Raw genomic sequence first — 12,643 nt, 5'->3', positions numbered from 1 at the left:
AGAAGGCTCTGCAGAGTATGAAGCATCTATCCTGGGTGCTCTCAGAACAGCCATACTGCCTGAAATCGCAGTCCGACACAAACAAGTCAGGAGCTACTTTCTCAGTCTTCCTACGACCCTGTCTTCCCTTTGGCTCATTGGGGGTTTCCAGAGTTCAGCCATTGACTGTTTTCTCCACCCCCCTCCATGTGCCCGTGCTCTCCCTGGAAGCTTAGTCTCACCTAGGCCAATGGTATCAACTGTACTTTATACACACATGTCTCATAATTCTCTCTCTTCCAGGTAGCCCCAGATGAATACCTGTAGCAGCTCGCTGGGTACCCAACTCTCCCCGCTAGAGCCTCACTCTCAACAGGTCCAAATTGAGCTGACATTCCCTGCCTCGCCCTCCACCTGCTCCCCCTCCTTTAGAATTTCCTATCTTTTTTTTTTTTTTTTTTTTTTTTGCGGTACGCGGGCCTCTCACTGTTGTGGCCTCTCCCGTTGCGGAGCACAGGCTCCGGACGTGCAGGCTCAGCGGCCACGGCTCACGGGCCCAGCCGCTCCGCGGCATGTGGGATCTTCCCGGACTGGGGCACGAACCCGTGTCCCCTGCATCGGCAGGCGGACTCTCAACCACTGCGCCACCAGGGAAGCCCTAGAATTTCCTATCTTAATGAGTGCCATCAACATAGATTATTGCAAAGTCTTCCCGTAGTTTCCCTTGTTCCCATCTCTGCCTCCTCCAAACTCCTCACTGCCTTGTTGCCAAAGTTACCCTTCTAGACCAAGATCTGATCAGTGTTGTTCTATCATAAAACCTTTCCATTCAGATGTCAACTAATAATTATTGAATAAGTACTGAGTTTCACGACCTAGTATCAAGCTTATTCATTTATTCAACAAATAATTACTAAGCACCTTCTACATGGCAGGCACTAGACTGGATGTTCTGAAGAAGACATAGTTCCTGCCTTCTCATAACGGCCAGTGTAGTGGAACGACGTGAAATTAGACATTATATTGGAGTTACCGAGCTCTCACACACTTCATTCTCTCTCTTAATCCTTACAACCCCGCAAGAACGTATTTTACAGATGAGTAAGCTGAGGCTCAGGGTGGCTCATTTTGCCCAAAGTCAAAGAGCTAGTAAATGGTGGAATCAGATTTCAAACCCAGGGCCTTCTGTGTCTGACAATTTTTCATCACAGTTGTCCCTCCTCCAGTGACGCCCCAGTGCCTACAACGATATCCTGAACTCCAGAGTGGGTCCTTCAAGGTCTTTCACAGCATGTGCCCAGCCAACAGGTCATACCCATCTCCAGCCACAATCACGCATCCCTCCTTACAGCCGCGCACGTTCCCAGCAGCCGCCCTGCCCTCTTGTGGTCTCGCTGTTTCCTCTGCCTGTCAAAATCCTCCTGTGTCCTCCCACTTCCTGACACAGGTTCACCAACCACGACCACACCTCCCCCACCTTGCCTCTCAGAAGCAGCCTTTTTCAGATGTCCTCTCTGGGGTGAATCTTAAGAATGCCACCCTCCATCCTGAGAGCAGCATTTGACAGCATTAAACCGCTGTGCACAGCACAGAGCTCAATTTCCCCCCAGGTGACTTCTTGTTGTAAGAGGTACATGGCTGCACACGACTTAGGCTGACTCACAGGAGAGTCACTTTCTCGGGGCTTCTAGCCCACTCCACACTTCTCTCGCTTGGCTGCAAGGCTGACAGCTTCGATAAAGCCCTGACACTTACAAACACCAAAGGCAGTTAAATCAGCCCCTACCAAGAAGCAGAAGCCCTGAAGAGCTCATGCTGGGTCTGAGTCAGGCACCGGGAGTCTGCCATCTAATTGCCCTCCTTTAGGGAAACTAGAGAATCATAAAAGATGTTTCTGATCAACAACCCCATCCCTTACGTGGCCGTCTTCAGTCCTCCAGTAGCCAGGGCAATGTGGTCGCAGGCGTGAGACATGTGAATAACTCTTGCACTACTACACATAGAAAGAGAGCCTTGTTGCCTCCTTAGAGCCTCAGGACAACCTGGTCAGCCAGAGGTCATCTCAGACACCTACTGATGCTAGGATAGAAGGAGTGGGTGGGGCTGTGAGGAGCATGGAGAAATGTCTCCAGTGCTTAAGGATTTCTCGAGAAATAAGTACTAGAGCTCTGTCCCTCCTTGGAGCCAGGATATCAAGTGCCTTCTGGTGGGAAGCCGTTCCCCTCTGTCTGATCAGAACTGCGCTCCCCTGGGTTGGCCTGGGCTGCTGAGAGAGGCCTTAGGGCAGCTCCCGTTAGAGGCAGCTGTTCAGTGGAGTCGAATCACTGATAGCTATGGCCAGCACTCCTGGCTTCTAGAGCGTGGAGGGAAATCTGTGGATGGGGGAGCAACTGTCCCAGATATAGCCAGAGTGGAGCAGAGCAGCTGGGGACCAGCTCCTTCCTTTGGCCCCTGAGGATGGGCTGGCAAAAAATGAGATAAAATGGAATCATAAAATGTATCTGATTAATCCAAAAGAAGGAAGAAAAGAAAAAGGAAGCAAAGAACAGATTCGACAAATAGAAAACAAACAGCACGATGAGAGACTTAAAATCTCATTATATCAATAATCACATTAAATGCAAATGAGCTAAATAACCCAATTAAAGGGCAGAGATGATCCAACTGGATTAAGAAAAACAAGATTCAACTATGTGCTGTCTGTAAGAAATGCCCTTTAAATATAAAGACACAAATAGCCTAAGAGTAAAAAAATGGATAAAGAAATCTCACGCTAATGGTAATCAAAAGAAAGCTGGAGCGGCTATATTAACATCAGACAAAGTAGATTTCAGAACAAAGAACATTACCGGGGATAAAGAAGGTTATTTCATAATGATAAAGTGTCAATAATTATGTTAAATGTTTATGCACTGAATAATGGAGCTTCAAAATACAAGATAGAACTTTAAGGAGAAATTGGCAAATCCCCAATTATATTTGGGATTTCAACACCCCTCTCTCAATAATTGAAAAAACAAGCAGACAGAACACATGGTATGCCTCAACAAATGTTAGCTACTGTTGTTATCAGTCACAATTCACTTTGATAAACCTTTATCAAGCATTTCAGAGGAGACCCGGGACCAGAATTCCCAGAGAGGTGTGCAGGTATCAATCAAGAGTGTTACTTAGGCATCGTTATCAGAATCCGTGTGCAGAGGAGAAAAGGTTGTGAATTTATAGGCACAAAGAAATGATAAATCAGACTAGAAGTGTATCATGGTGAAAGGAAGAAATGGCAAACCAGGATAGAAGCCTTTGAGTGCTAAGTAGAAGACCTCTTGTAATGCTTTATTGGTTTTTGTGACTTTAAAGCATTTAGCTTAACAGTAATGATATTATTATATTGTGTTAAGATGAAAAATCTTTGCTACAATTCATAATATTAGGAGTGAAGGTAAGTAAGCTTCTTCACGCAGGCCACATGAGAAGCTCAATTCTTTCTGCAGACAGCATGACAGAGAAGGGACGCGAAAGGATTGAGTGACCCTCTCAAAGGCAAAAGAAAAAAAAAAAAAAGAGCATTCCTTAGGAAGCCCCAGCCTCTCTGCAGAGATAGACCTGGTTCCCCAGGTTCTCCCCTCCCGGCTCCCTGGCTCCCCCGTGTGGTAGTTCTGGGTTTAGCCCGTGACGTTGGGAGGAGGGCCGGAGCAGGGCCGGAGCAGGACCGGTCACAGTCGCTTCCTCCTTTGGAGGGTTCTGGAAAAGCAGAGCTCCCAGTAGGGTGACACTGGTGTGGCTGCGGAGGGAGCACAGGGCTGGAAGCCAGGAAACTCGGCTCTGCACTCCAGCTGAGTCACTGCTCAGTGGCTGCAGGGGCTGAGGGAGGGGATTCCAGCGGGGGCCCTGCTAAGGAATGACAGCGGTGGGCTAGGGGTGGAGGTGGGGTGCGTAGGCAGAAAGGCAGCAGCGACCTGACCCGTGGGGCTGAAACACCAGCAGGCCAGGCTGACCCACCCTGGAAGCCGTCTGTCCCTGTGGTGAATGGGGACAGGGTCTTGAGTCTTTTTATCAACAGAGTAGAGCAATAACTCAGGCCGCAGAAGAGGGGATAATCGTTAAGTCTTGTAGCAACAAGTACCCGCCAAACCACAAAGCTGTAGCGTCCTGGCTTTATACCAGGAGAGTAATCCATCTTTCTGGGATTGTGGAGAGTAGGCAGAGCCAGACCATGAAGGGGTTTGTGTGCTAATCCAGATTTAGACTGATTTTGAGGGTAATAGGAAGCTGCTGAGGGTTGCCATCACAGGGTGACACGATTAAAAATAATCCAGTAAGGCTGTTGGAAGCACCAGAGTCGGCCCTGGAATGTCACCCGGTGATACTGACATGCTTTCACATACATCTTCTCACCGGAGCCACACAACCAGCATTTCTCAGAGGAGAAACCTGAGGCTCAGAGAAACTAAGAGGCTTGTTCCCAGTCACATGCCAAGATCGTCATCTACACAAACTGAATTAGAGCCTAGCTCTCCTGTCACTCAGGCCAGGGCTCTTTCTTTTCTTTAAGAAAATATGTATTGCCTTTTAGAAATGTTACACTAGAAACACATGACAGCATCTGGTTATTCAAACAGCCCCGAAGCAAACAGCGAAAGTCAAGAGTTCTCTCATTCTACCCATCACCTCCCACCCCCTCCCAAAGTGAAATCCCTTCGAACAGTTGTCTGGGCGCCCTCCAGGCCCTCACTCTGCATTTAGACACACACGCATACACACATACACACATATGTACAAAGTACAAATGGGCTTGTCCTGCATGTACCACTGGGCGACTTGTCTCTGTTGGCACTATTCCTTGTCAGTACATACAGATCCATCCCTCCTTTGTAAAGCACCTTGGCCTTAGTGCTGGTGGCTGGAACTTCCGTCCCGGCACCCCCGCGGCTCTCACCACTGCTCACGGTGCCCCTTAGGAAGGGGCTGGACCCAGTGCCCTGGTAGTCAGGGCACCAGATGACCAAAGCGCAGCCTCTGTAGGCAGCATTTCCCACTGAGAGCACCTGAAAAGATTTTAGAACGATGCCTGGCTCCATAACTATGGGTGGAAGGAATCTGAGACAGTCCTTAGGCATACTGTGTTTTTAATTTTAGAGATTAAATATTAATTTAATGTGTGTCAGGAAAAAAATCTTAAGTACATCAATGGTGATTGAAGGATTTAAAATTTTTCCTTTAACACAGTTTAAGTTTACTCAAATAAATCTATGTAAAGAGAAATATTAAGTAAATAGTAGCATAGGTGGTATATTGATATGGCCAGAATCTCAAGTGTGGAAAGTGCCCAAGTGAGGTTTGGGAACTGCTGGGGGAGGGGCTGGACTTGGCAGGTGGGGACCTGGGAGCCTGGTTTCTAAATGGGGCTCCTGGGTTCTGGAGGGCCAGGAGGAGGGGATGGAATCGGGGCCTGATGGATATAAGATTCATTCCCCGGCTGCAAGTGAGCTGAGTGGAAGGAAGAGTGCTTACGTTCTGGTCTTGTCATCTGTGCATTCCACGTACCAAGAAAAGTGGCACCAAAGGCCTGGGGAACAGAGCTGCCAGGACCCCCCTGGTCTGCAGCGGGTTATGATGAACATCAACAGCTGTGGGCAAGGGCTTCCTCTCTTGGGATCTGCTTCCCCAAAGGCAAGGAAAGGACTGAACCAAACCAGCAGAGGTCTCACTTCATCCCCAGGGCCCTGGGGAGCTACTGGGAGTTTTTTTCATCACAGGGGTGACAGGATAAGAGCACCTTTAGGACCGCCTGAACTATAACATCTTTGGAGCGTGCCCCCAAATAAAAGAACTGCAGCTCTTTTGTGATCTTTAGCCAATGGCAACCATGTCCTCTAGGAAACAGGCTTAAACTGAAGAAGGGATCTGGGGGAGACTTGAAGGGGATTTGCCTGGTCAGCATGGGTGCCCAAGAGAAAAACCAGATATCACAGACCTCTGAGATCTCCAAGCAGAGACTGACAAAAACATAGGCAACTTCCATCCACTCTTCCTCTGTTTCTCCACCTAAGAGAGACACACACGAACCACACACCTTGTGAGTGCAGCTGGGGCTCTGAGCCCATCCCTGCCCCCTCACACCCCCTCCCCTTCCTCCCTCCCCACCTCTGTCTGGCATGGCAGAGAGAAGACAGACAGAACCTTGGGATTACTGCTTTTCAAAGGTTGAGGCCAAACACTTATCTACAGGATGATCTCAACTGTGTTCTGAAAAATGTATGAACGTACAGGAAGAAAATATAAAAATGTTAACTAACAGTGGTTCCTTCTGGATGGAGGAAGATCAATGATTTTCTTTTTCTTCAAGAACAAAGCGGAGAGACCTCCTAACAGCCATGTGCCTCCAAACTAGTGGAGCGCTGACCAGGGCCCGGGCCACAACAAATGCCCGCCCCCACTCCGAAAACGGCACTCGCACATTTGGTTAGCTCAGACCAGGTGACGAGGTCAAGGTGAACGAAAGCTCTATCCGGGTATGCAACAGAAAATCGAGCCAAGGCAGAAATCAGCACAAACAAGCTTTTTAGAAAAAGGCGAGTTAGCCTGGAGCAGGGCCCAGGTTTTATTGACAGAAGGCTAGGTCCTGTCCCAGCTGTGCCTGAAGCATGCAGCCAGGCCTGTCCAAGGCAAACACTGCAGCCCAACCCAGCCGGCCCGGGAGCAAACCCCGTTCCAGGCTGGCTGCCGGTGGGCGTGCTGCTCTGCTGCACCCACGAGGGACTCCTGGCTTCTTCTATATTTCAGTGGTGGTTCTGCTCTAGACACAGCCCTGAGCTAGCTTGCCAGAAAATTCCAAGGTTGACTCATCTCTCCAGCAGAGGGAAGGGAGTCACTCTGCTTCCAAATACTCAGATCTGGAAACACCTGTTCACTGTTGAAATTCTGGGAATGAGACATGGCATGCAGCAAACCCCAGGCCCTGCTCTGGGGCCTTCCCTCCCACCCCCGTGAGAGCTGGCCAAGCCACTCTAGGGCAGGGTTGCTCAACCTCCGCACTGCTCACACTTAGGGCCGGATGAATCTTTGCTGCGGGGCTGTGGCTCTTCTGTGCAATGGAGGCCGTTTAGCAGCATCCCCGGCCTCTGCCCACTAGGTGCCAGTAGCCTCCTCCAAGCTGTGACAGCCAAAAATGTCCCCAGTAACTGCCAGATGTCCCACCTGGTGGAGGGGGGCAAGATCACCCCCTCCCATTTGAGACCTGCTGCTCTAGAGGAAGAAACAGAGACCCAAAGGAGAAATGCAGGATGGAGTGGGGTGAGCGGGCTCTGGGATGGGGGATGGGTAGGCTCGAGGGGAACAGAAAGAAGAGAGACTTGGAAGCTCCCAATGGGAAAGAAAATTGGGAAAATAAAGAGTCGTTTAAATAAGATTTTTGGTAAATGTTGTTATATGGTGTGCTATGTAACTTCCCTCCTCCATCTTCTAAAGAAAACCTTCAGCAAAAATCTGCATCATTCACCAGGGCTTTGGGGGTCAGATTTGTCTCCCTTCCTTTTCTCACCCTGGACAGGGCAAGGCCCTCCCAAGAGGTCTGGTTACATTCAGACTACGTTATAAACAGTTCCAGTTCCAAAGTGTGTGGAGGACGTACATAATTTTTTTCTCATACTAAATAAACGAGTTACTTTATTCTGTTTACGGGTGGAGCATTCCTCCACGATGAACGAAGTTGATCCAAATTTATTACTTGTCCTTTTTTTTTTTTAAATCTTTGGGCTGCACCGCTCGGCATGTGGGGTCTCACTTCCCTGACCAGGGATCGAACCCGCACCCCCTGCGTTGGCAGCGTGGAGTCTTAACCACTGGACCGCTAGGGAAGTCCTATCTTGTGGGCAAACCCCAATCGGCAGTACCCCAAATGACACAGCATCCTTAACCAGGGATAGGTCTATCTCAAGTGCATTTGCAAGACCCGCAGTACTAGTATGCTCATCTATGGAAACAAATACAGAGTTTCAAAACAATCGCCTTGCACTCGATTCCTTACAAAACCTGCAAGAGGAGGAACGACTATATAACTGTCATCAGCTATGAGCACATCCAGATAAATAAATCCTGTGTTATATAAACTATGTACTACATTGTAATCTGGTGATCCAGAGAGTTGAGGGCCTGCATCAATGATCTTATCAGTAGCACATTTCTCAGGCAAACTGCATATCTTTATGCCATCTTCTGTGATATAGCCAGCCTACACCACTCAGCATGCCTCTGGCAATTTCCACTGGCTTTACTGGTAAAAGATCATGGGCCGTTTTCCTTGTGAAAAAAATTTTTGATGATCTACACGGGTTCATCAGATCAATGTACTGGTTTCTTCCTATGCCAAGAAGCCTTAGGCAGGCAGCAGCAGTAAAACTGGGCAATGAATCCTAACTTTTCTCACTGTTCATAATGTCATCTATGATCCCAGGATAATATGGTGCTATCCTCAGGCCTTTACCATATCTGATAAATGGCAAGGGTACAGCATGAGATGTTCTCGACTGCACAGTTCCCCATAGTACTTGGGTTCATCTTCTTGACATGTTTAAGTATTTCTATATTGTAACTGACTGTGAACAGTGTACAGGACAACCTGCTTCTCATATTCTCTCTGTGAATTTCCAAGACTCTGCCTCACGTTGACGGGCAGCTTACTCCAGGGGTAGTTGTGCCGGATGTGGAACTCCACAGCTATGTGCGTGATGCTGGGAGCCGGGCAGGCAGCAGCGGCCGGGCCCGAGGCTGGAACGATGCCTCCCGCCTGCCCGCTCTCACGCTGCCCAGGCCGCCCCACGGCCGAGGTGTCTGACGGCTCAGCGAGGCCTGGGCCACGGGGCGCGGGAGCAGTGGAGAGGGGCGGCTCCAAGTTTCTTTCAGATGTACAGAATTTAAAAAATATATTTTTTAGAATGAATTCAATATCATTCTTATAAAAATACACATCATATTTGTTTTCTAGTACTACTTTCCCAGTGGGAGAAAAAGGCCTGGGGAACAGCAGGGAGGCTGGCAGCACCCATGGGTGGACCAGGTGACTGAACATTGTTGAGCATGTACATCATGGTCAGAAAAAGCGTGTGGATGGCTAGTCTGGGGACTTGGGACTGGACCCCGATTCCCCAGGCCCACTTGTATTCTCTTGAGGAAATAACCAGTCATTCAGCATCTGTGTTGTCTCTCACAGCACCCAGGGCTTTTCTCTCAGAAACATGGGGTTTAATTAAAGTCTTGCTCCCCTACTTTACTGCATCACTAAGTCCCTGGCATTCCCGGGCCTGGCACATGCTCTACATTCAAAACATATTTGTTAAATAAATAAATGGATGACGTCCTTACAGTAAGGATGGACACTCCTTACTTCCTTAACCAGCAACATCTGACTAATACATTAAGGCTTACAGCAAATGTCACCTCCTCTGGGAAGTATTCCCTGATTTCTCCCAACAGAAACAATTGCACCGTATACTCAAAATGCTTCATTCGTACTTTTATTGAAACATGAATCCCACTATATACTATTTGGTTGTATTCTGCCTTCCCCGGCAGAATGTAAGCTCTCTGAGGACCAGAACTATGATGTATCATTTATTATCCCCACTCTTACCAGTGCTTGGCACACAGTAGATAATTAATGTTTCATCAATGCAAGAATTAAAAACAATGCTCTCCTGTCTCCCTCCCAAATCCTCGACATCAAAGGTCAGACACGCCCCAGTTCAAGTGGCTTGGCAAAGCCCAGAACCAACAGCTGCTTTGGGCATTAACTTCCTGGTCCTTTGACACAGGGAAAGAACATTTGCACAGACCCTCTGACGTTGATCTGGTCTGGCTGGCTGACTGGCAGGCAGGATGATGTGCTGAGAAGCCTCAGTCCCAGCATCCCCACTGCCCCAGGGCTACGAGGCCTCAGAGGATCCTCAGGAGCTTTCTCTGGGACCCCCACCGCTACCCCTACCCCTACCCCACACCTATGGCTGGAGCCCTAGGCCAAAGCAGGCTCTGTGCTTGGGGTGGACTACAGGGCACTTCTCAACAGTGACAGACTTCCCTGTGTCACCGATTCTGTTACATCCCCCCAGCCACCTGGAAGAGGGTGTGTGATATTGTGTTTTTTTAATAAGAAATATATATCTGGTCTCTGTCTCCTTTCCTGGCACAGAGCTCCTAAAACCCTTGGAACTTCCTAAGTGAGGAGAGCAACAGAGGTGTTTCTTGTTATGTTAATGAGGTGATTTTGGAGGCCACCTAAGGATGCAGGCTTGTTGCCAGGGGAACCAACCAAGTGTTAGAGGACTGGAACTTTTAGTCCCACCCCCTGACCTCTGGGGAGGGGAGAGGGACTGGAGGATGAGTCAATCACCGATGGCCAATGATTTAATCAATCATGTCTGTGTCACGAAGCCTCTACAAAAACCCAAAAAGTTGGGGCTTGGAGAGCTTCTGGGTTGGCGAACACGTGGAGGTGCAGGGAACGTGGTGCCTGGAGAGGGCGTGGAAGCTCTGTGTCCCTCCCACACACCTTGCCCTCTGCATCTCTTCCATCTGGCGGTTCCTAAGTTAGATCCTTTTATAATAAACTGATCATCTAGTAGGTAAAATGTTTGAGTTCTGTGAGCTGCTCTAGCAAATTAATTGAACCCAAGGAGGGAGTTGTAGAAGGTGACAACACGGCCTTGCCATTGGTATCTGAAGTGGTGGTGGGGAGGCGCACAGATAGTGCCAGAATTGAGGTGAACTGAAGGACACCCAGTGGGTGTCAGATGATCGCTTTGGTGGTGTGGGACCCTCGCCCCCCACATCAGAATTGGGGGCAGAATCAGAGTGTGTGCTGTGGACCCCATGCTGTGGACCCCATCCAGCCAGAAGGGGACCTCAACAGCCGGTGTATGTGGAACACTCACGCCACCTCCCGCTCACCAGACCTCCTGGGAGGGACAGGGGAGCCCGGGACACCTCAGAGGCTGTTCCCAGCCTGGTCCTTGAGCCCTTGCTGCCTACCTGGCTGAAGGTTGAAGTGAGGGTGCTTTCTGGAGAGGGTCTGTCCCGGGAGGGGCCTTCCCGCTGACTGCAGTCCAGCTGGATCAGGCTGCGGCACTCCGGGTGGCAGGTGAATTTACAGTCTGGAGGGAAAGAACCGTAGGGGGATTAGGGGCCAGATAGGAGGCCCAGAGAAATACCCTGGAAGATGGCGTGTATCTCTGGGAGGGAAGAGCACGCAGGAGGGAAGTGGAGGGGGGAGAACACCATGAGAATGTCACCCGCTCTCTGCGCCACTATGAATGGTGAAGGTGAACAGGTGCTTTACAGTTTGCAAACTATTTGCGCCTCTGTTATTGTGCGTGACCCTGCAACCATTACAACTGCCACTTTACAGACAGGAAACTGGGGCCTTAGGGACATTGGTGATTTTCTAAGGGCAGATCATCTGGCTTCTGGCTGGCTCTCTTTCTACTAATTTACATTAATCACCAGGGGTCACGGATCGTTGGGGAAGGACTTAACTTTTCTGGGCCTTGTTTTGCAGTCTGTAAAATATAGGTACTAAGTGCCCTGCCTAGTGCACAAGGACGTTTATAGTTAAAGGGAGAACAGGTCTTAATAAATTAAAGGTGCTTCCAGGGACAAAAGCATTATTATCAACAGGAAGGGCTGTCACCTGTCTCTGACCCTGCCCCATCTAGAAATGTGGGGCGGCTTCTCTAACCCAGCTGACGTAGCTTACAGACAACATCCAAAACTAGGTGCTTCGGGGAAAAGCACACGTTTATTTCCTAGACAATGTTCACCTCCATGGAAGTAAGACTTAACGACCAGAGTTGCAAAGAGTCTGGGGGACTACCTTGCAGATGGGGAAGCTGAGGCTCAGAGAGGTAAAGCTAGGTGCCCAACGACACACAGCTCAGTGGCAGAGCCAAGGCTGCGAGCAGTCTCCAGCTTCCTCAGGGCTCTCTCTGGAGCCTCCTTGGCAGAAGGGAGGTGAAGTTGAAGGGGGCAGGAGGCCGAGAGGCTGGGGCAGGCCAGGGGAGGGGCGTGTGTATGGAGGATGGGAGTGAAGAAAAGGTGGGCAGCAAGAGAAATCAACTTAAGCCCATCAGCAGGCAACATGCTCAGATTTGAGGTTGGTTCTCACAGAAGCTGCTGGGCCCGCCAGGGTCACCTGTCCCGGAGGTGCCACAGCTCAGCCGGAAGGCCCAGCTGAGGGAGGCTGCCGGAGTCTCCGTGAGAAGGCTGCTCGATTGTGATGCCAGGTGCATGGGGATGCGGCAGGGGACACGACAGCCTGGACTTGTTTGTATAACCTGGGGACGAGGGGACAACTTTTGGCTGATAAGGGCTGAGCCTCCTGACACTCTTTTCCTTCCTTTTAACAAGTTCCAAAACCTCGGCACGTTGGGACTATCTTCTTAAAGCTGTGAAGCGCACTCCGTCCTGGGGCGGCGGTAGGGGTGGGTCTCCTCTTTTCCCCACGCTCTCGGGGAGTTTTGGAAAGAGATCCCCACTCTCCCCAGCTGCCCTCTTCCCTTACATCTCCAAAGATGAGCACCTGGACCACACTCCTTGTACAGGTTTTGCCATTAATGCCTGCAGGGGAGCACCCAGCAAATGTGGGGACATGAAGAGATTCCAGAAGCCTGCAACC

General features: G+C 49.7%; 1 protein-coding gene across 2 annotated transcripts in view; it reads right to left on the bottom strand.

Moving 5' to 3' along the window:
• RASSF5 (Ras association domain family member 5) overlaps positions 1-12,643 on the bottom strand; it is a 72,224-nt gene that overhangs the window by 33,044 nt on the left and 26,537 nt on the right. For both annotated transcript variants that reach the window (XM_082834348.1, XM_082834350.1), the window contains exon 2: positions 11,002-11,123. In XM_082834348.1, the coding sequence (XP_082690474.1) occupies positions 11,002-11,123 (122 nt within the window). The remainder of the gene's footprint in view (positions 1-11,001; positions 11,124-12,643) is intronic.

The sequence above is a fragment of the Leucopleurus acutus genome (genome assembly GCF_964270905.1).
Source record: "Leucopleurus acutus genome assembly, chromosome: 2".
Taxonomy (NCBI): Eukaryota; Metazoa; Chordata; class Mammalia; order Artiodactyla; family Delphinidae; genus Leucopleurus; species Leucopleurus acutus.
The sequence above is the reverse complement of the archived record's forward strand: the minus strand, read 5'-3'. Positions and strand labels throughout refer to the sequence as shown.